Raw genomic sequence first — 25032 nt, forward strand, 5'->3', positions numbered from 1 at the left:
TATACAACAAAATAAGCATAATAGTTTATATAAATGCATAAAATACAAGATAAAATTTTGCTAAACCACCTAAAAAAGCACAAAAATTAAAATACCCAGTTATTAAGATTAGGTGTCAATTGCCAAAAAATAAAAAATAAAAATTGTTTTAAGAGCTGATTCAAATGAGAATACGGAAGAGGTCTGTCTAATGGGCAGCAGCAAATCTGCCCTAAACATAGTTTAGGACTTACAGTACCACAGCGAAAGCATGATCCCCTCTAAGCTTACGCTTTGTTTTTGCACACTCTAGAGAAGCTGATCAGCTGACCTGAGAGAACGAGTGGGCCTATAGGGGTGTATCAGCTTTAGGGGTATTAGCTCAGAGATATAAGATGGGGTTCAAATTCAAATAAAAGAATGCTAAACTCTATTCTACAATGAACTGGCAACCAATGAAGTGAAGCTAACATGGGGGAAATGCAGTCATATTTGCAGGTAGCAGTCAATAGGCATGCTGCAGCATTTTGCACCATTTAAAAACAGGCTATAGCTGAACTGCAACTCCCCAAATACAATGCATTACAGTAATCAAACTGAGTGGTCATAAAAGCATGGATTACAGTCTCAAACTGTTGTTTTGGTATTTATTGCTTTATTTTTGCTAGTTGTCTTATTTAAAAAAAGCTAGTTTAAATACAGCTCTAATCTAATTGTCAAATTTAAAGTCCGAGTCAAATTTCACCTCTAAAATTGTGTTTGTAGGCTTAATATACTGAGCTAACGAGCCCAAATTGAATAGAGCAGTCCCAATGGTATCTAAAAAAACATTACAGTTATGTTTTGTTTATATTAAAACTTAAAAGATTTAATGCAATCCAAGCTTTTATTTCACTAAGACAATCAAGGGTTGAGTTGACGGAGTCATTTTCCCAAAGCAGCACATAGATCTGACTATCATAATAATGGAATGACAAACCATACTTCCTAATTATTGACCGAAGGGGCAGCAGATAAAGAGAGAAAAGGAGAGAACCTAACATTGAGAACCAATGAGGACATGGATATTTATTTCACTCGTACAGGGGTATGTTTCCAAGAACCATTGTTAGGCAACTAAGGTTGCAAGTTCTGTCCATTGTTTTCCAAATCCATCGTTTCAACGAACATTCGCAAACTGCGCCACATACATGTCTGTTTGCAGTGACACCTTTAGAGCTGTAGTTAGAAACATAGGTCCTGACTGTGTTCTATTCCCAGTTATTCCCCTTTGCCCTATTCCTTACTAGCGTGCAATATTTAAACTCAGAATGATGAAAAAAAATAAACATTAAAAACATCTCTCTTACGTAAATTTCTTTACAAAGTATTTTTACTGTTCAGTTTTAGCGATCTTCATATTGACAATTGCGTTCCCTTTGTAGTGCACTTTGAAATCATTTATGACATTTTGAACACAGCCGTGGATCATGATGAATGCTATAGGTCAAATAGCATGAAAACAAAAATATATAGGTTACATTAATGGTTTTAATTTATAATAGTTTAAGCTATTCATTAAGAAATGAATATGAACTTTATTGAGCCTATGCTAGAACATTTCTGCAGTGGTTTGAACGTGTCAAAGTTGACTACTAGATTACTTAAATAGACTTCTAAAATTAATTATTTTTTTATTTCCTATACCTATATAAATTAAAACCATTAAAGTGATGATATAAATATGAGATTAGAATACGTGTTAGCTTTTTGTTTTTTATGTTTTAGAATAGACCATGTTATATTCTCAGTAATATTTGTAAAGGAAACATTGCCCCTATATGTGCTGTTTACATATATTTAAATTAATCTGGAAAAGGAGTGCATGTTTTTACCAAAACTAATATTTTTTTAATGCCTGTTTTTTCATGCCTGTGTGTTAAACAATATAATTTGTACAAAACACATTTTTTTTTCTAAAAAAGTTGTTACTCCACCCTATTTAGAGCGTCATTATGGATGTTTTAAGTTATAAGTAACATGGTTCAAATGATGGATCTGTGACAAAGAAACTACGAATTTGGGAAAAACACTACATACAATCACTACATTGTTCTTTTCCCAAATGATGCATCATACTAGGATAGTTCAGCCATGAGTTATGTCACTGTTTAGGAAACGCACCCCAGTTTAGAACTGTTTGCTCATCCCCCAGTGAGGTGTAGGATTAGGGGTGGGGTTTGGTGGCATAGCACCTTTTAAAAATCACAAATGAATTAGTACAAATTAGCCACTTTTCTCTCAATATGTAAAATAGTTATTCTTGATCAGGCTTGTGCTACCAGATCTTAACTTTTTTGAAATGGGCTTTGAGAGTAAAAGTGAGAATACTTTTGACTGTAATAGTCAATGCTAATGAGGAAATATGTTCATGGGTCAAACTTCATAGGTCAGGGCATCAAAGGTGGAACAAATAAACAGCTCAAGTGTTCTATTGTGTTCCAACCCCTAAAATTTTGCAAGTGTCTCAAACCCAAGCCTCTAAGTGATAAAACTGTCACAAAAAAACATGAATACCTTAAAGCCAATCTCTTAAAAAAAGGTACCAGCATCTGTCAACACAAAAAGCAATAACATTAGAGCCCTCTGGATCCTCCTCCTTTTGTAGTTCATTCCTTTAATGTGAAGCGTCCATGCCCTAAACCTGATGCCGCTGATTACTTCTGGGCAATTAAGCACACTGATAGAATGAACGCAGTGTAACTTGGATGCTCGATCTGAAAAGAGGACAAGACAGAGAGGGAGAGAAACAGCGAGAGGCAGCCGAGAGTTATGCGATGTTCTGGCAGAGCTTGCAGTCTGAGCCCATTGTCCAGGCTTGCAAAATCAGCACTACCCCATTCCTCTGGCCCAGTTAAGACGCTCTTTCTGCAAGCTGGCCGGTAGTGCACTCAGCTTCCTCGTTTTTCGTGATTGCCTGACATTTCTTTTCTCTTCTGCTTCCTGCCAGATCTCCTTAATACCTCCGCTTGATAAGGGTCCCTGTAATAACGCAGCTGCCTTTTTATTGATAATGTGTCACAGAATATCTCGGTGTCGTTATCGAACACTCAAAGAGCAGAATGGCATTTTCAGTGGGAAATAAGTAATCGATAGGGAACAGCAAATTAAGTAATAGCATTTTTGCGTCGATGCATATTACAGCTCAGTTAACAGCCTTCAGATCGGCAAGGCTCCATGCGGCAGGATGAACAGATCAATTCATGCACAGAGCTGACGTCTCGCTTTGACAACATAATTAGTGATCATACAGAGAAACGTGTTTGAGGACAATATGAAAACCCTCCCTCAGATATTCAGCTCATGGATCAGAACCATGAAGTGGCAGACAGGGAAACCATGTGATCCTAGGAGGAAAACAACTTTTAAGACAGACGCCGGGTAACTGAGATGATGATGATTTTGGCTGACAGCAAATAGGGTACATCTGTTGGTTCGAAATTTTGTTTTCTACATATTAAATGTGTCTCCGCATTTAACAACTAGAAAAGCAAAACTGGCTTGAAATAGCCTTGGTTAAGAGTTAAAAGTAGCTTTAGATATTAATAGCCTTAGCCTTAGTAAAATAGTTCAGCTAAAATGTTTAATTCTTTCATCATTTATTGACACTTAACTTGTTCCAAATCAGGTTCCATTTTTTTCCTTTTTTAACACAAAAGAAGATATATTAAAGAATGTTGGAAACTAGTAACTGTTGACTTCAATGACAATTTTTGTTTTTCCTATATGGATGTCATATTATACAGATTACTGGTTTCTTCAAAATATCTTCTGCACACAGAAAGTGACAATATTCATTCTTTTATTTTATTTTCAGCTTAGTCCCTTCATTAAACTGGGATCGCCACAGGTGAATGAACCAACTTATCCAGCATATGTTTTACGCAGCGGATGCCCCTCCAGCTGCAACCCATCACTGGGAAACATCCATACACACTCATTCGCACACATACATACACTACGGACAATTTAGCCAACCCAATTCACCTGTACCACATGTCTTTGGACTTGTGGGGGAAACCTGAGCACCCAGAGGAAACCCACACCAACAAAGGTAGAACATGCAAACTCCACACTGAAATGCTAGCTGACCCAGCCGAGGCTCGAACCAGTGACCTTCTTGCTGTGAGGCGATCGTGCTACCCACTGTGCTACCATGTCACCAAATAACAATGTAATAAATAAAAAATATAATCAGACTGGTTTGGAACAAGTCAAGGGTGGGTAAATGATAACTTAAGTTTTCAATTTTTGGGGTGAACTATCCCTTTAGGCACTTCACAAACTACATCCATACACACTCATACACTACGGACAATTTAGCCTACCCAAATCACCTGTACCGCATGTCTTTGGATTGTGGGGGAAATTAGAGCACCCGAAGGAAACCCACATGAACGTGGGGAGAACATGCAAACTCCACAAAGAAACAGCAACTGATACAGCGAAGGCTTGAACCAGCGACCTTCTTGCTGTGAGGCGACAGCATGACCTACTGCGCCACAGCGTCGCCCACCTTAATAACTGTAATTAGTAATTTTTGGATGAAACCCCTGTAATGTATTTAACTTAGATTATGGAATCATAGCAGGTTTGAACTTATATGAATTTTATCCAATTCCATTTATTTTATTATTCTGCTTTCAACCCACATTAATTTTTTTTGTTACTAATTTTTAATTGCAGGCTTTTTATGGTCACATGCATGTTTTATTATTATTTTTACGAAATATCTGTGCAATAAGCACAATAAAATACAATCAGATTCAGGTAGTCTTTAACACAAAACAACAGGGTGATCCAGAATCACTGAAAAGTAGATGTGCCCATATTGCTGATATGATAATGTGGTCACATTTATTTTGATGGTCCATTTGTTAAATTTAAGTTACGTTGCGTCTACATGCCTACTAATTCTCATTAGATTATAAGTAGGCGGTTAGGGTTAGGGTAAGTTGCCATGTACTGGCAAAGTTTCTTTAAGTCAGTTAAATGTCTGTTTAAGGAGTTAAATGTCTGTTGAAAGTAAAGTGTTACCTAAATGTTTGAATTTATGCAATTATGTATAATTTTTTTATATTTATTATTATTATTATTTCTTTTTTACAAAAACATTGTTGTGAAAACGTTGCACACAGAAGCAGATTAAACCTTAAATCAGGACCTATTCAGAGCACCCAATTAATACTTGGAAGGGTTTCCACTGAGTTTGCCTTGGTTAGACCTGTAAGCAAATAAATGAAATAATCAAAATGATTAAGGCACTAAAATGTGGGCAAAACTAACGTAAATCTATCCATCTTTACACTGCAACACTAACAATTCCCAAAGACAGTTTTCATCAATTTAAATTCACCTCTGCGTCTTGACATCACATACATAATATTAAATCCGTGTCTCTTGGTTTTCTGAATTGGATGGATAATATTCAAGGGTGTTTTTACCTCAACCATTGACACAATGATGCCTAAATCACTTTTATATTTTAAACCCATGTCTGTGTGACCTGTCTCATTCTCCACCGTGTATTTGGATAACTGGTGTTGCGCTTAATAATGAATGTGATGAACATCTGCGCCCTGGTCGATTACCTGCAGCTTTGGCCAACCAGACGCGCGCGCCCAACATCCCTGAAGTGCAGAAGCAGCGGCGCGCTCGCGAGTGGACGCGCGTGTCACTCTCTCTCTCTCCGCATTTCAGAGGCGTTTTTGTGAAGTGTAAGCCCAGCTCGTTGGAAACCATGTCTTTGAACACTATGAAGAAGAGACTTTGCCAATAAATGTTTTTAAAAATCGCTTGACTGGAGCAAGTCTGTGTGAAGTTCACTCCATCCTCGACTCAAGGGAAACACGAGGATGCGCGCGACACTCAGGATCCTTTGTGCTTTGACTTTTCTGGTCTCGTGCAGCCGTGGCGCGAGAGTTGTGAGCGGTAAGTGTTTATATATTTGGTTTAAAGCCATTTGGTATCACTCATTTGTGATATCTTAGGATAAAATTATTGTGTTAAAATAATCTGAGGTAAAAGTGAGGCGTTTGACTCTCTTATGTGTTTAAGTTTAAAGGGATAGTTAGCTTAAAAACATATTTTTGTACAATTTATCCATATTTGAGTCATGGCTGAGATGAGGTTGGTAAGAATTAGATTCTCTGCCCCCTTAAACTTTGACAGTGTGAAAAAAGTAATTCTAAGTTAATGGAAACGTTAACGAGGCTTCATTATTGAGGTAACCTAAAATTGGTTTTATATTCACATATTCGTACATTCTCCTTTATAATTTAATTTCAGAAAATTATTCTTTGCAAATTCTCAATAGCCAAATCATATTAGCAGTCAATGACTATCAAAATACAGTCAATTAAACAGTGCTAATGTTGTCATCTTTTGAAGTCATATTTACATGTGATTTCATCCCGAATATTCAAAGTACCATGGTAAACAGTATGTCACTGAATGTGCGAATTTAAAACTAGTTTTACCTCAATGACTTTATTTGGTATTTCGTTTGGTATAGTATATATCATTATATTATTATATTATATTATATTATATTATATTATATATTACTTTGTGTTCCAAAAAATACAGGTTTGTAAAAGCATGAGGAAAATGTAAATGAACTGTAGACTGTCCCTTTAGACCCATGGGGGCACTAAGACACCAGGAGTCATCATCAAAATTATGAATATGTTGTATTTGCTTTCAGGAACTTTGATAAAATCGTTTAATAAAAATGTCAGATTTGTATAATAAAAAAATGCAAATAACTGCTGTACATTGAACAAACTCTCTGTTTTTATTTAAGACTGCAAAACATAAAGCACATCAACTACCTTATTTATTGAAATATTTCTCTTAAACATTGTAAAAATTCTTATTTCAACTTATTTTTCTCCTACCCAAAGATGATTTAAAGAGTTCAGATGCAGAAACATGCCATGAAAATAACCTATTCTTTTCCATACAAGTGAAAAAACTGAACATGCAAACACTTTGGGAACATGGGAAAATGCTAATTTCAGAAGAAAATTTCAGATTGCACTTTGAAGTTTTTGCATCTGAACTCTTCATTTGTCCTGATGATCATGCATCTCTCTTGATGATGAAGCGTGAATGCTGCATAACTATGGGAGAGACAATCAAGTGAACAGGAAAAAATACAGATATGTGTGTAAACTGAATAGATGCATCGAGGGAAATAGTGCGAGCAGTTTTTTATGATGAGATCAGGGTTTATTGAAGTTTAATACAAAGTGGCAGTTTTGGATAGCGGAATTGCCGGAATATTCCCTTCTGGAAGGAGGATGGCACTATAAAACATACAGGAATTGAGGAAGAAAGCTAAGGAAGCTGGTTGAGAAAATGCTGAGTCCAGTCTTCCCCCAGTTAAACCCAGCCCATTACTGGGCTTAAATTGATGATATAGCAGATCTGGACCAAGCAATTATTTAAAGTACCTCCCGGGCAGAGAGCTAATGTTATTATTAGACTTTTAACAGTCTGTGTATTAATCACAGTTCTCTTCGTTGGGCCCATCAGTGCATCTTAAGTGTTTTCTATTATAGAAATGCTTTGTTTATGATTTCTTTTGAATAATAATTCAATTTATTTCCTCCTCTTAGCCTCTTTCAAAATTTTAAATGAGCTTCCTTTAAAAATCCAAATCAGTCTGTCAGTCTAATAGGATATACACACACACTCATACATAGTCAAATATATACTTTTATCCGTCTGTCCAACAGAATAAATACACATATGCATACTGTATATCAATCGACAATCGATTGATCAACACCATTTTATTGTAACAATTGTAGGGCAAATTTGAATAACCTTCCTAAATAATGTATATTTCATTATATATATTATTTCATACAGATAGATCAAGAATATTAATAAATTTGATTGTATCTGTATGTTTTCTATCCATCCATCTATCCATCCTTCATTTATCTATCTAGTCTGTCTGTCGTCACCTTAGAATTATAAGGTTCTATCTGACATTTTTGTCAAAACTGATTTATTGAAATATTCTTATTAAATGACAACTTATTTACATTATGGGATGTTTTTTATAAGTTGTTTACATTTTAAGATTTTTAATTTAAAAAACAAATTGCTATATGGAATGCAAAAACTTTGAAGCTCAACATCTCAAAATCATTCAGAACGCAGATAGAACCTTATAATTCCAAGGTGACGCTGTATAAATATATCACTATTTATTTATGTAAACATCCGTCAGTCAATCAGAACACAGAACAATAAAATGGGTAAAATTACCATGTGAATTTTGTCTCTCCAGGTCAGACAGTGTGTCAGGGCAACCCTGAACACCCGTGCTATAAGATTGCTTACTTCAAAGACGTGTCGAGTCGTGTTGCGTTCTGGGAGGCTCTGCAGGCATGTGAAATGGACGGCGGTTCGCTGCTGAGCATTGAGAACACAGCCGAGCAGAAGCACATTGAACACCTTCTGCGAGAGCTCAGCGTCTCCTCCTCGACTGGTCCTGCCAGCATTACAGACGGAGACTTCTGGATCGGCCTGACCCGTGAGGAGGGTGATAATGCACAGGAGCCCGGCGCCTTCGCCTCCTGTCCCAATCTGTACAGGTGGACTGATGGAAGTGTCTCGCTGTTCAGGTGAGATGAGGAGTTTCATACTGCCAGTCTAAAGATTAAGATCAGAACATTTTTTCTTTTGTTTTGAAGAGAAGCCTATGTTATTACAATTTTATTTTATAACTGTTTTCTTATTGAATGCAGTGTAACATTTATTTAATGCTGTGATTCAAAACTGAATTTTCAGCTTAATTTCTCTAGTTTCAGTGTCACATGATTCTTCAGAAATATTTATAATTGTAATATTATAATATGCTGATTTGCTGTTTTATTATTATTATTTTCAACTATTAACAGTCATTAATAATCAGTCTTATATTTTCTGAAAAGACTAAATTACTATTTTCCATTTAAAATCTGGGTAAAAAGTACTACAGACCTTTATATAATAAATCAAATATTCAACATTTAAATATATTTAATCCATGGAAATGTCTATTTATGTTTATATGATATATGACAAGAAAAAGAATATATATATATAAATATTATAGGTGGGCATAGATTATCTCGGAATTAATCTAGATTAAAATGGCTCATTTGAGTTCTGCTGAAGACATTCAGAATATGTGTGCTACCCAAATAATAAGTCTTTGAGAACAGGTTTCTCAAGCCAGGTAGCGCATTAGATCAGGGACTCATCTCCTGTTTCCAAAATGCATCACAAATTGCTTGAGAAACTGTTCTAATATGATAATTGTTGATGAAAATAAATTATGTACAATAAGATGTACTTGTGTTTACTAACTGTTTATTCAATTAAACATAAATATTGAACTGTAGGCCTACATAAGCTGAAAACAGCGATTTTTGATCACCCTAATCTGACTAAAGTCAAAACTGATCTAAACAAAAATGGAATTAAGACATGTGGAGTATACATTATTAGTAGTATTATTGAAGTAAACGACGCGTTCAGTAAACACCGTCGTAGGACTTTTCGCAATATTTTCCTTCAAGATCCACACATGCAGCTGTCAGTAAAGGACCACGCACGCACGAATGCACGCACACACACACACACACACACACACACACACACACACACACACACACACACACACACACACACACACACACACACACACACACACACACACACACATCACAAAACGCGGAAGTTTTCTTTCTTTACATTTTTGTCAGACGGCTCACCGGTCAGGTATACATCCGCGCTAAAATATCAAGGTGAAAATCACCAAAGCTTGCGTAGAATAGACCCATTTCCCAACCCAACTTTGAGAATAGATTAACAGTGATTTTTTTTATCGATATCGATAAAGAGTCTCGCGTTAACGCAGCACGTTAACGCAGATAATGGCCTACCACTAATATATATATATATATATATATATATATATATATATATATATATATATATATATATATATATATATATATATATAAATGAGGGATGCAGAAATCAGTATCACCAATAGTTAGTTTATGGGTTTACAAGCAGAGGAAGATGCATTTTAACTTCTTATGCATCCAAACTTCAAAATGTGCTTTATGCAATGTCAAAGTTATATAAACCTTCATTAGAATCGGTACTTATGTATCGGCCGATCCCCATGACGAGGAATCGGTACTCGTTAAAAATAAATCAATATATCGGTACTCGGATATCGGCCCCAAAAATCCTGATTAAAGGATCCCTAATATATATTTATGGAGCGACCTAAGAGTTTTTAACACTGATAATAGTAATCCTGATTGAGCATTTTATACTACTTTTATTCTAATTTAATCTGATTTTTTAAAAGACACTGAAGACTGGAGAATGCTAATAAAATCAGATTTAAATAACATGATGAAATCTAATTTTTTGTTGTATTTTTGATCAATTATATGAAGATATTGTAAACAAAAAATGCTTTTATTAAAACCATGAAAAAAATACTGATCCTAAACCAGTAGTGTGCATCAGGTTACGTATTTGGCTGCCAGTGACTAAAAATTAGGACTGCTGTTTTTCAGAAACTGGTATGCTGATGAACCATCCTGCGGAGGAGAAGCGTGTGTGGTTATGTATCACCAGCCTACAGCTCTGGCCGGGCCTGGAGGACCGTATCTCTACCAGTGGAACGACGACAGGTGCAATATGAAGCACAATTTCATCTGCAAGTATGAACCAGGTACTGTAATATTACTGTAAAAACTGACCCGATTACCCAGATTTACACTGTGATTGTGGTTTTAGCTTACAGTGATTATTGTGTTGTTCTGTGCAGAAAGTCATCTGGTTAAAGTGCAGAGTGATAGGCCTGGAGGGCATGATGTTGGTAAGCAGCCAGGCGCCAAAGCAGTCATCGTTTGACTTGAAGAGTGACAGATGTGTTGTTGACACTAATCTGTCAATTTTTCCAGATCTTTCCACTGAAGATAAAGAGGACAGGAGAACACCACCCACTGATGAGGATGAGAGCCCTCGACTTATAATAGCCGGGCCTTCAAGTAACATTACATTTATAATTCTTAAAGGAATATTTGGGGTTCAGTACAAGTAAAGAATTACTGATAAAAGGTGTGTCATATATATAAACATACAGTGCTCAGCATAATTGAGTACACCCCATTTTGAAAATTAATATTTTTATCCATTTCTCAGTGAATAAGGGTAATATATATTGGTGCATTCAAACATAACAGATTTATTAAACGTATACAGTTGAAGTCAGAATTATTAGCCCCCTCTAAATTATTAGCCCCCTGTAAATTGTTTTCCCCTATTTTCTGTTTAACGGAGAGAAGACTTTTTCAACACATTCTGAACATAATAGTTTTAATAAAAACTCGTTTCTAATGACTGATTTATTTTATCTTTGCCTTGATAACAGTAAATAATATTTGACTAGATATATTTTAAGACACTTCTATACAGCTTAAAGTGACATTTAAAGGCTTAACTAGGTTAATTAGGTTAACTAGGCAGGTTAGGGTAATTAGGCAAGTTATTGTATAACGATGGATTGTTCTGTAGATTATCGGAAAAAAATTGCTTAATACTTTAGTCCCTAAAATAATAAAAAAAAATTAAAAACTGCTTTTATTCTATCTAAATTAAAACAAATAAGACTTTCTCCAGAAGAAAAAATATTATCAGACATACTGTGAAAATTCATTTGGAAAAAAAAAAATCCCCCAAAAAAATCTAAGTGGGGCTAATAATTCTGACCTCAACTGTATATTTATTAAAATAATATTTTAGTCACAAAACATCTTTAGAAATGGAAAGATAATACAATTAAATAAATAATTAAAAAATTCAACAAAATGTTATATATATCTTTTTGTTTCTCTTGATTTTTGCTATTTTTTAAACTAATGTACTGTATATGCACAAATATAATATTGTAAAGCATCCTATGGAAAATCTTAATTTAAATGAGAGATTTGTGAGGGGTGTACTCTTATATGCTCAGTACTGTATTTATAAATGTGGTTATTTTTATATCTTGGGGATTTTCTTTTTGACAGTAAAACAAGCATTTCTAAAGACTGGAGTAATACTGATAAAATTCAGCTTTGAATCATAGCAATAAATAATATTTTTAAATATAATATTGCGTATATTGTGTTATTTTAAATAGATTTCTTTTGTCATTTATACGTATATTTTTTGTTCATCAAATACATCAAGCCTTGAGAACGCGAGTCTTAATTAATAATATTTTTATAATTTAATATTTTAATAATTATACATATTTTTTCCAGACCTAAAACTGAAGCAAAAATTTATTTTTTATTTTGATAAAGGTAAACTTTTCTATTCTTTTTTTCCAATTTTTACAGAATTTCTGTACGACTTTCTTTTTACTTCCACAAGTTAAAATATTTTTGGTTAAGAAAGGCAATTTTTTTATATTAGAATTTAATATTTAATATAAATATGAATTAATATTAATATAAAAGTATATATGTAATTATAATAAAAATATGAAGATAAATAGATTTAATTATATGTTAATTATCTTAATTGAAGGGTCTAAGCCGAAGAAAAATGAATGATTGAATGTATGAATAAACAAATGTAAAATAAAGGATCTAAATGGATTTTGCTGGTAATTTGGACGTAATGTCATCAGTAGTAAATCTAAATTTTTCTTGTTTTACTAAAAAGGCAATGGCTGACTGAAAATAAATTAACAATACTACTACTAATAATAATAATCAATAATACTACTAATACAACTTCTAATCATAATAATAATTATAAATGAACAGTCAACAATAAACGCTAAATACTGTTCATCTGCTTTTATTTGCACTGAATCCAGAATATTCCTCCAACTCAAAACAAATGCCTATAAGCTTACGAAAGTCAAAATGTATCTGTTTCTTTCACAGGTATGCTGCTAATCTACGTGATTATCCCTACCATCCCTCTCCTCTTGCTGATCCTGGTGGCTTCAGGGACGTGCTGTTTCCAGATGTTGAGCAAGAGGTGAGCCATTAAGATCAAATCACTGTAAATGCTGTCAGACTAATGCTAATGTGCTGCCCTGTTATGCACAGTATCATCCAAACACTGCGGCACATCAGGATGCCGGAGTCTCACCAGCAGCTTTAGACACTAACAGCCTTCGCATCTTGATTAATCAGGTTTTCTAGATCTGACACCGTTACCCTCATGGTTTACCGTGATTAATTAGATTCAGCTGTTTATAACTGTGCCCGGCAAAACAGCTTAACCCGTGCTAATCACCATCAACACACTTATTATAGCTTGCGTTTGGTATGTTTGAAGGGGCCGCCTCATGTCTATTGGTGTTCTGATCGATAAGCTATTGGTCACTATTAAAGAAAAATTGGCAAGCCATTATACCCTAAATGGTTCCAGTGTATTAAATTGCATTTTTAATATTAATTTTCAATAAATTAGAGAAAACAACAGTTTCTTCACACAGTGCTTCACAACATTTAGTTTGGGGGATGAATTCACACTATTAACTACCTATTATCTGTGGCTTTAGACTCAAATAAACAAATTTAATTTGCTGCTTTATAATATTTTTATAAATAAACAAATTTTAATTTGCTGCTTATAATAGTTTGGTACTGTTAAGTTTAGACGTAAAGTACGATTAAGAGATCTGAAATATGGTCATGTGAAATAAGGTATTAAATCAATACTAATGAACTGCCAATAGTCTATTAATATTCTGCAAATAAGCAAGTAGTTAATAGTGTTCCCAAACGAAGATGTTACTGAATTGTGGTAAAGAATTAGTTCACACTAAAATCCAAATTATATCTAGATATAAAATATAGACAGAATATGGGTTAAGGGTGAGTAAATTATGGGGATTACCCTAAAATGTTCCTAGGTTACTCGCCATAATTTCATTTTTACTATTTATTAATGAATTACTAGCTCAATTCATTTTTACAGTCCTCTGAATGCCATTAAAGGAATAGTTCACCCAAAAATGAAATTAAACTCATAAACTTCACTCTCAAGCCATCCTACATCCTTTTTTTCTGTTAGATGATCAGTTGGAATTGTTTTAATTTTATCTTGGCTTTTCCATGGTGTGTAATGGTGTTAGGGGCCCTTTTTTTTAAGCTTCTAAAAGCGCACATAATACAGTCATAAAACTAACCCATACACAAACAGGGGATTAACACACATCTTAAATGGATCAATGTGTTTTTATAACAAAAACAGACATTAGAAACTCAAATCTTTGACTTCCTGTGGCTGCTGAATGTGCATTCTCAACAACTTCATGGCTGATCTTTGATTCAGTTTATAATGTAAGAAACATTCATAACGGAAGCTCCGGGAGTAGATGCATCTCACAGGAATGCAACAGTTTAAGAGTAATATGTTGTATAAAGTTGTACGGTAATGCCAAACCAACTACTACTTTCTTGTTCATTGTCATCTGTGGTAAACAAACTGTGGCGTAAATGGATCCTGTGAGGTGCACCTATTCTTGGAACTTCTGCTACGTATGTGTCTTACCTCATACGTCATAGTCTAGAGCAGTGACTCCCAAAGTGGGGGTCGGGACCCCCTGGTGGGTCACGTGACAATGACAGGGGATCCCTTGGTGATTTTCACTAGTCAAATAAATTTTATTAAACTATTAGAATTACCAAATTTATTTATAACCCACAGAAGATAAAAATAGTTAATACTTACATAAAAAAACAATAACATGCCTTTCATCATCAACCTTTTAATTTTTTTTTCTTAGGATTGGTGTGTTTACATTAGATTAAAAACACAGCAATAGCGTCATCTGCATTTTATAGCACTAGGTTAAAATTTCTGACACCTTTATGGCAATTAAATACATTAAAAATAACTATACAGGCCACAACAGAACATTAAGGATGATCTCTGAATGGCGCTCTCCAAAATCAAACCAAGAATAGATTTCTATTCTTAGGCTGAAAACCTTGCGCTCTCTTTAGGTGAGGTTAATATTAAATTAAATAAGTTAATAAATTACTATAAAAATTTTATGATATTAGACTGTTGCACTTTTTTGTTTTATCAATATGCTTGTGTTTATATACTAGGCCTATTGTTGTGTGCTCAACATTTGTATATTTATAACCACCTACAAGAAATGTGGGGGTCGCAAGTCACTGGCATCGTTATTTTGGGGGTCACGAGCTAAAAAGTTTGGGAACCTCTGGTCTAGAGCATGCAATCAGCAGCCACTGGAAGTCAGTGATTTGAGTTTATAATTAACAAAAATGTTAGTTTTTATCATGGATTTGTGTGCTTTGGGATGCTTCGAAAATATTTTTACTCTACCCAAGACGTTTATACAGAATGGAAGAGCCTCAATAAAATTTATCTGATAGAAGAAAGTTATATACACTGAGGATGGCTTGAAGATGAGTAAATTATGATATAATCTTAGCTTTTTTCGGTGTACTATTCCTTTAATGGAAATTAGAGGGCTCAAATAATTAATTAAGCTCTTTAATTTATTTATTAACAAATATGATGAGGTAACACTAGAAACATTTTAGGGTAATCCAGTTTTCAGTACATTTTTTCTTGTTTAATTCATTAAGAATAATATAGTTAAACAGTTTTTTTGCTGTGCCAAAGAAAAATTTTGGCAGGGCAAGTGAAACAACTATCACAAAAATATTGCTGTCGCAATATTTCCAATGGTAAAGTGTTAATATTTCTCTAAGGTATATTGATATTACACCATCATGACAACACTTATGCACTCTCACTTCTGATAAAGTCAATTCATCTTTCCAGAATAAAAGTATTCATGTTAGAAAAATTGCTGATTAATCATGTTGTATGATTTAAAAAAATCAGTATTGACCAATATATTGCTTCCAGTAATCAATGATCTGGCCCGGAAAATCCTGATCGGAGCACCATTAATTATGTCACATGCATTAAAGACAGAATCCAAGGGGGATTGATCCAGATCAGCAGTGAATGGCTTTACAGAACTGCTGAAGTAACACAGTGCACCAAACGCACAGTTCATCTTTCTTTAACCCTCGGCCCGTGCTTTGGCAAGACATTATATAGTGTCTTATTTGTGTAATTTATGATGTTTATACGGCCTGCGCTCCTCAGAGTGATGTCTTTTTAACATATTTCCGATCACTGGGGCAGACGGGGATCCTCAGACAATGCATTTAATCACTGCCAATGACTGATGCGCTCTATTCCGTAAAAGGCTTCCTGGAGCGCGTTCAAATATTCTAGATAAACGTCTTAACTCTTTACCAGATGATGCTTCTGTGTTTTACAATGTTTGCCACTTGTTCTTGAGATTGAATGACGTCTTGGAGCGTGAAAGCAGGAGGCGAGACATGTAACAGCTGCTTTGCTTCGCCTGCTCTTTGCAAATACTTTTAAATGTCCTGTCGTGTTTATATATATGCAGTATGGGGATAGAAGACTTGACATGTTAAACAACTAATTATGAAAGTCTGAAGCATAGACTGAAGTGGCGGAATTAGGAAATATTTATTTCTGCCGCTATGTTAAAAGATCTTTATGGATTAGCTTCCTAAAATATTTAATTCGTATGTGTATAACAAAATCTTTGGATATGGGAAATTTTTTATATTGTAAAAAGTCTGGGACAGGATCCACGTACAGCTTTATTAAACAGAATAGTCAGACAGAAATGGGCAAAACAGGAGCAAACTGGAGCATGCAGGCAATCCAAAGCATAATTAGTAAAGCAGGTGAATGGTCGGGACAGGTGGCAAAACAACAAAACAATAAGCAATGCAAAGTTCAAAAACACGGTGGGCAAGACAAGTATAGGGATGGCTGATATGAAACTGTCATTTTGACACAAATGTTTTGAACCACTGCACCGAAGCATGATCCAAACCACCCAGGTCATGTGAGTAAGGTGATTCAAAACATTTGTCATTTCAGAAGCATTTCAAGACCTGGCGAATCTGCGTTTGACTGACAGTGTCGGAAAAAAAACCTCTATCTCATGTAGCCTAGTGGACCGTGCATGTGCACAGAGTAACTGTGCTGCAAATGTCTCGAGTTTGAATCCCTACTTGTACAAATACTCTTAAAGTATGACTTGATGTATTTTAATAATGTTACTTCTCTATGACCAAAACAAGACATTTATTCACAAATTTATTTACGTATGCCAGACCAATGTTAAAACAAAACATCTTAAAAGAACAGAGCATTTAACATCTATAGCTGCATCACTCTTGATATGAACCCATTATTTCTGCATGCCATTATGAAATCTCAACTCTACAACGAGGGCTTTAATACCTTAATTTGCATAACTGTTTCCTTGCTGAAGCTGTTCTAGAGCAAAAAACAAAAAACAAAAAAAAACTGTAGACACAGGTTTCGAAACTTTTCGAAGCTTCGACACATTTGCTTTGACTGTTTCAGTGATTCATAAAGCCTCACTTTGCCCCACCACTAGACAAGGAAATGCTTTGAAATGCCCTCTTACAGATAAACAAGACTCAGCAAGTTAATTGTATAAATAGTTCTGGTCATTAGTCCTTATGAGCATCAGCTGTGTGTGTAATCAAGGAATAAACTGGAAATGGTGTGTGAGGTGAATGATGGGATTTGTAGTTCTCAAGTGATCTGCAACTGTTAGATTACTGGTGTTAGTGACAATTATATTATATAATTTAATAAAATATAAAGTAATATTAACAAAAACAAATTATATATTATATAAAATGTGTAAATATATTATAAAAAATATAGAGAACTATAAATCCTATCATTTACCTCACACACACCAGTTCCAGTTCTCTCCGATTACACACACAGCTGATGCTAGTAAGGACTAATGGCCAGCACTATTTATACACTTCAGTTTGACATATACTTTGCTCTATACTTTGACATACACACACACACACACACACACACACACACACACACACACACACACACACACACACACACACACACACACACACACACACACACACACAAAAATTGTTATTACTAACAATGATTAAGCTATTATTAAATAGTTTATATAATAAGTATATATGCTATGGAAAAAAAGTAAACAACCAAATAAAAAAATCCTCAGTTTCTCCGTAATTATCAGGAATAGATTTAAGTAAAATGTCAAATTTAAAATAGAAAATGAAAAAAGTAATAAATATTTCAATTAGTTGTGATTCAAATGTAGGTTATTTCACCATAATGAATATAAAAATGTCAGAAAACATGCCAGATTTTTGTAATTTTATGCAAAAAAGGCTCTTAAGCACAAAGCTAAAAATGTATTACCCAATATTTCCAAAGGTGTTAATATATTTATTCATTCATTCATTCATTTTGCTTCATTCAAGGTCTAAAAGCATGCCATTTTTTAGTTATTTTAATATTTTCTCATTGCTTTTTGTATTTACAGTTGTGTAAACAGTAAATTCAGAGAAAATTACCATTTTGCAGTGACCTTCCATTTACAAACAGTACATAAAAGTGTAAAGATAACTTTATAATGTTTTTAATCACATCATTCTACACTTTTATTTTAAACCAGCAAACCACGGACCAAAACTAGCGTCAACCAATCAACTCTCTGGATCTCCAAGACGCCAAAGATAGACAGTGGCATGGAGGTCTAATTCCCCATTCGTCTGCACCTTCCTGCTAGCAACATGTTTATCAAGTTGTAAGTCCAAACAAGAAAACAAGTGAAGTTGACACAGGTATCAGATTTCTGTACAGATGTCAGTTCACTTCCACTGACCTGCATTTCACGTGTCCTGTCAGACAGTCAAATACTAATTGGCACCAAACACAGTGGGCAATTAAATTACAGTAATTAAAGCAAGTACAAGTGGGAGCCACATAAAAAGAGGAATTAACAGAGCCTGCGACACAGTAAAAAAAAAAAACAAATCACTAAAAGAGATTAAAAAAAACTTTAAGAGGTTTTTGAGGGATTGGATTAAATTGCGTCTTTATTCAAGACATGAAAGGCATATTTAATCTCTCATATTACAGTATGATGCATTGCCAATGATGTATAGTTATGTGCATACGATAATTTCATGGCATCAGATTTATTTTAAAATGTATGCGATCATATCTTAAATTACGGAACGATCGGCTTTGCTCGGCAGCTCACAAAACAGAGGAGTTCATTTCAAAGTGTACATATTTTTTGTATGACGAGAAGCTGCTTTAAGCTGCAACTGTTGTGTATGCAGTTTATTTATTTTCTTTGCATGTGAATATTTGACTTCCTTTTGCAATACTGCATATAGAAAATATCAATGCGTAGTAGTATTAAACTGGTTTGCATCTGTGACATTGTAACAGATACCGAAATTAGTCAGTTATTCCTCTGGTTGTACATTAGGATGCGTTTCTGTGAATTGGGGTAACAATGTGTGTGTGTGTCTGGATTTAAACATGTGCCGTCAATATTTTTTTATATTTTTGAGACAGGAATTGGACATGTATAAATGGATTAAAATATTTAATTGTGGAAATATTTTTGTGTTTTTTTATGCTTTGTTTTTCCATCGGTTATCATTAAACAACTCATATGTGATTAGCAGATTAGCAGGAATTTATGTCTATAATCCATATCTCTGCTATGTAAAATCATTAGACTTTACTCACACAAATACAATGGGGCAGTTGCCAAAGGGAAATCTGTAGATTGGATATGATACAGTCGGTATATGATAAATGGAGTTTATAAATATAGCAGGCTGTTTCCACCACAGGATAAAAAAAGATGAAAAAGGCCAAATCTTAGTCTCAGTTGATGTTGAGTGTTAAACTACTGCAACTATTCCTTGCAACTGATAGTAGGCTCTTTCACAGTTCTGATTTTTTTAGTTTATTCATTCATTCATTTTCCTTCGGCTTACTCCCTATATTTATTTCGGGTTGCCACAGTGGAATGAAACGACAACTTATCCAGCATATGTTTTATGCAGAGGATGCTCTTCCAGCTGCAACACAGCACTGGAAAACACCCAGTATGGAAACCTTATATACCTGCTAGACATGTGGATGATCCCGTCCCATACAGCTGCCATTGCACGGTTTAAAGATACTTTGTAGTGTGCAATTTAACACAATTGCCTCTAGGAGTCGCCCATGGAAATAAAACAAACACACAAGAAATGCACGTACACCAGACTTGAAGTTGTTGTGGACCAATGCACATTCTCACATTCATTTCATCGTTAGTAAATCCAAACGTGAGCGTGAAATCTGGCATACACTGCGTTGACACATGAGGCCCAGATATCCGCCTTAAATGCCAACAGATTGCTTAACACACACAGGATATATACAGCAATACACAAATATCTTTATATATGAAAAAGAATTAAAGCATTAAAATGTAAAAAAAAAATAATTAAAAAATGAAATTAAATATGTAGGCTAATGTATGTCATAGGTGGAGTGAGTTTCCACCAATAGCTTACTCCACAAAAGTAAAGGAGAAAAGTAATGAGTAAAAGTACAGAGGAAGTAATGAGGCTGAATAGATGAGGCAATTTTTTTATCGTTGCACTGTAAATGGTCTGTTTAACTGTTTTCCCGCTAGTGAAGCATTTCGTTTTGCCACTTACAAAGTCCACCATGTAAAAAGCAAATGCGCCCTGACGCGACGCAACACTCTGAATGGGAATGGGAGATGAGACTGATTGGTTGAATGCACGTTATCCTCAAAACACAGCCAGAACTCATTAAGAGATTGAGCACAGCCCTGTTAGTCCATGCACCAGGACACAAACTTTATTTTTTGATTCTATAAATAGCAAAAGTGGACTTGGACATTCCCTTAATGCGTTGCGCCATGCGCTTCAGACTTTGCACTTAGATATGCGTAAAATAGAGCCCTTTGTTTTTACAAGTGCAGCTTTTTTCTCGCAACTCCAAGTTCATAACTTTTTTAATCAGAATGAATGATGCCATTAAAAAGTCTTCCAAGTAGCTGGACTTTAATGTATCCCTAAACATGCTTTATGGTTTGTTATTTATCACAGACCCAAGAAATATAGGTTCTTATCAATAAACAACTTTTAAAATTTAATAAGCAGATGTAGAATATCAATATTAATCTTATGGAAATCATCATTTTCATCCTTATCTCTACCCCTGAAACACTTTCTTTTGAAAAAACAAAAAGATTTTAGATCCACAAATCAAATGTACAGATTTCCCACTGGCAATTGCACCATTTATATTTGTTTATGAGAAACACAGTTGCGGCTGTGAATTTAAATAGACCCAGAGATCAGAAAGCATTCAGGGGGTCCAGCTGGCAGGCAGAGTTAGAGCCAGATATAAGACAAATGAACTGGACCGCATTAACACCGAAAAGATGTGGTACTTTGTATGCGATTTACCCTGGTCTACAATTAGTGACAGCATAGACTTTAAAGCACACTGCTAATTACGGAGCCAATTAAACTAATCAGTCCTCTGCTTCGACAGGAGAACTGGCGTCACACACTCAGGATCTGGTAATTATAGATATGACTGTAATCACTACTCTGGAGGCACAGGGTAGAATTAAAGAAACAAACCCTTTCCCATCTGGAGAGGGGGGTGATTTTAGCCTATTAGAGACACACAACACAAGCGTCGCATATTCTTCACCCGAACAAGATCCAAACCGCTCCAGTACAGTTGAATGCAGTTTATGATGGAAATGCGGAGTTTGCGTGCTATTGGAAAAATCTGACATTGCGATATTTTGTTTTGCTGCAAATATTGCGATATGAATATCAATTCACCAGGTGATTTGAAGAGCTCCATTTGGAAAGATTTCATTCTTTTAGATCGGATTAATTTAGATCAGTCTTTTTCTATGCAGCGCATCTGCATAAATCTAGCAGTTTAACTGTATTCAAGTACAGAAATTGAACAATTAAATGTAAAATAACATGGTAATAGTATAAATGATTAAAAATATATTAATATTTATCCTTTAATCTTTAATAAATATAATTCTGTGCGGACTATTGCAGATACACACATTGTGATATTTTTCAAGTTTAATGCTCGTGTTGATTTATTCGTCCAATCGTGAGTTTTTTGGGTCTCTCACAATTCTGAGTCAGTTTCTTGAATTTCAATGTATATCTTGTGATTATGAAATTTCAAGTGTATAGGCTGTCTTGCAATTCATATTTTCTCTCAGAATTGTTACCTTTTTTTGCTGTTGTAAGTTCATAGAAAAAAACAATGTTGTTTAGTCAAATTACTTATTTTAAATGAGCCGAAACAACAAATTTTTTTAACAAACAGACATTTTTAAAGGACATGGAAACAAAAAAGACATACAAGTGTCAAAGGTCACTGAATACCATCTTATTTAAATTTGTATTTATTGTTGATAAAATGTTGCTATATAAAATTTTGTTAAGGGTTACGTGTCAAAGATCAACAGGCTCCAAACATATATAAAGTAAAAGCACCACAATGAAATTAAAACAATACATTTCTTCCCATTTACCCCTGTATGCAGAAATTTTTCAGGCTTGTTGTCTCAAGGTAAATTTCAGTAGAAACAACACAATTTTTGACTTTTTTTTGGGGGGGGGATAACTTATTGTTTTATGTTCAATCAACTTAAATTTGTAAAAACGTATATGTTAACTTAATTCCTTCATGTTGTCGCAACACAAATCGATTGTGTGGAACACAACATGTTTTTTACAGTGCTCGCTCATTCTCAGAATAGCATTTTGGTATTGTTTACAAACTCTATTCCAATTTTGACTTTACATCTCACAATTCTCACTTTATCTCAGAACTGCTAATTATTTCATGTAATTGCGAGTTTATAGGCCACTCAAATCAAATTTTTTGTTCTCAGCTCTGACAAATTAGTCAAAATTGTGACTTAAGAGTCTCACTTATTACATTTTTTTTTTCAGAATAAAAATGACTATTTTATATAGTTCTGACTTTATTTGTTTTACTTGACAGATTATAGCTCTCTCAAATTTTTTCTTACTTTTTTCCTCAGATATTTTTCTTACACTTGACTTTTTAAAATTGACCATTAGCCAGAGGTGGGAGTAAGTCACACATGTGCAAGTCACAAGCAAGTTTCATGTCATAACCTTCAAGTCTCAAGCAAGTCAAGTCGAGTCGAGTCACTGCTTCAAGTCAAGTCGTAGCTTGGTCTAGCAAGTCACTTTCAAGTCAATCAAATTTTTGTCGATTTTCAAACTTTTGCAGTCTTTTATATACAGTTGAAGACAGAACGATCTTTAACAGAGCAAGGACATTTACACAGTACGTCTGATAATATTTTTTCTTACGGAGAAAGACTTATTTGTTATATTTTGGCTAGAATAAAAGGTCAAAATTATTAGCCCCTTTAAGCTTTTTTTCCGATAGTCTACAGAACAACCCATCGCTAACCCTAGTTAACCTAATGAACCTAGTTGAACCTTTAAATGTCACTTTAAGCTGTATAAAAGTGTCTTGAAAAATATCTAGTCAAATATTATTTGCTGTCATCATGGCAAACATAAAATAAATCAGTTATTAGAAATGAGTTATTAAAACTATTATGTTTAGAAATATGTTGAAAAAATCTTCTCTACATTAAACAGAAATTGAGGAAAAAAATAAAGGGGGGCTAATAATTCTGACTTCAACTGTATATTAAACTCATTTGAAAAGACGCTTTCATCACTAGTCAATTAGATGTATTTCTGCTTGGGGGAATGTGTGTGCTTACTTCAAAGGCATTAAATATAATACTAATAATTAAACAAGACTCTAAATCACAAAACCAATATAATATTAGCATTTGCAAGCTTATAGGCTGTTTTGCAAGTTGCAATTCTAACTTTTTCTTAGAAATGAAGTAACTATTTGATGTAGTCTGGACTGGTCTAAACATCAAAAGTTTGACTAATTGTTTTAATTGCGAGTTTATAGAGCTCTCATATCTTTTTTTCTGATTTCTTCCCTCAGTTTGGATGTCTCAACTATTTCTAGAGTTAGCAAGCTTATAGTCTGTCTCGCATTTCTAACATTTACTGTAATTGCAGAATTGAAACAAAATTCTATGTTCTCAAAATCTCTGTAAATGAGCAGTTTTTCGTATTTTGCGATTCATGGTTTTTTCACCTATTTATGCTTTTGAACTGCATTATGGGATCTTACTCTTTCCTCCAAAAGCTTGATGTTGAAATGTTTGAAAAGTGAGTTTTGTTTGAATTATTTAATAGTTTGAAGTGATTTATTGTCTGTTTGTGTTGAGAATTACGGTACGAAACCTGGTAATAAACTGACAGTATTTTTTCTGTTATTTTATTTTATTAATTCTCTCCATATTATTTGCTAAAAATATCGGGTCTCAAACTACTGAAATGCCAACGAAAGTCACTTTGTTAAACTGCAGTGTTAAATTTTAAATACCAAAAGTTGCCAGAGCAGAGATAAAACTCCCATAATGCATTTCACAACCACAATTGTACGCTTATAGACTCAATTCTGACTTTTTTCTCTCACAGTTCTTCATATCTCATAACTGTGCACTGTAAACCTGATGTTCTCATAACTAAAGAAATTAAGTTAACATAACTTGACATTACTTAAAATACCAAGTTTTGGCATCAAAACAAAAACAGGTGTGTTTAACTTGCTCTTTAGGCAGCAAAAAAAATTAATGAATATTTTAAGTTTTCCGAACTTAACTTTTTAATTTATTTAACTGATTCACCATGTCGCTGTTTAAAATGATTGGTTGTGCTTGAAATTCTGCCTTGAAAATCGCACTGATTGGTCAATATATTTGACATCAGGTGGTCATTTTGCTTGTGATGCTGAAGCACAGCAGGAAAGAGGCACTGCCTGAACCAATCTGACAAAGAGAAAAATTAAATTAGTATGTCGATATTTAAATGCTTATATACAATTTCTTAA

General features: G+C 34.2%; 1 protein-coding gene across 3 annotated transcripts in view; it reads left to right on the plus strand.

Moving 5' to 3' along the window:
• chodl (chondrolectin) overlaps positions 1 to 19607 on the plus strand; it is a 54657-nt gene extending 35050 nt beyond the window's left edge. For 2 of the 3 annotated variants that reach the window (XM_087308615.1, XM_087308614.1), the window contains 6 exons: positions 8324 to 8660; positions 10620 to 10777; positions 10874 to 10924; positions 11010 to 11096; positions 12990 to 13086; positions 18650 to 19607. In XM_087308615.1, the coding sequence (XP_087164741.1) occupies positions 8431 to 8660; positions 10620 to 10777; positions 10874 to 10924; positions 11010 to 11096; positions 12990 to 13086; positions 18650 to 18734 (708 nt within the window). In that variant the 5' untranslated portion in view covers positions 8324 to 8430 and the 3' untranslated portion in view covers positions 18735 to 19607. 3 annotated transcript variants of the gene reach the window in all.
• Positions 19608 to 25032: the final 5425 nt, after the last annotated feature.

This window comes from Danio rerio, chromosome 24 (genome assembly GCF_052040795.2).
Source record: "Danio rerio strain M-AB ecotype USA chromosome 24, GRCz13ab, whole genome shotgun sequence".
Classification (NCBI taxonomy): Eukaryota; Metazoa; Chordata; class Actinopteri; order Cypriniformes; family Danionidae; genus Danio; species Danio rerio.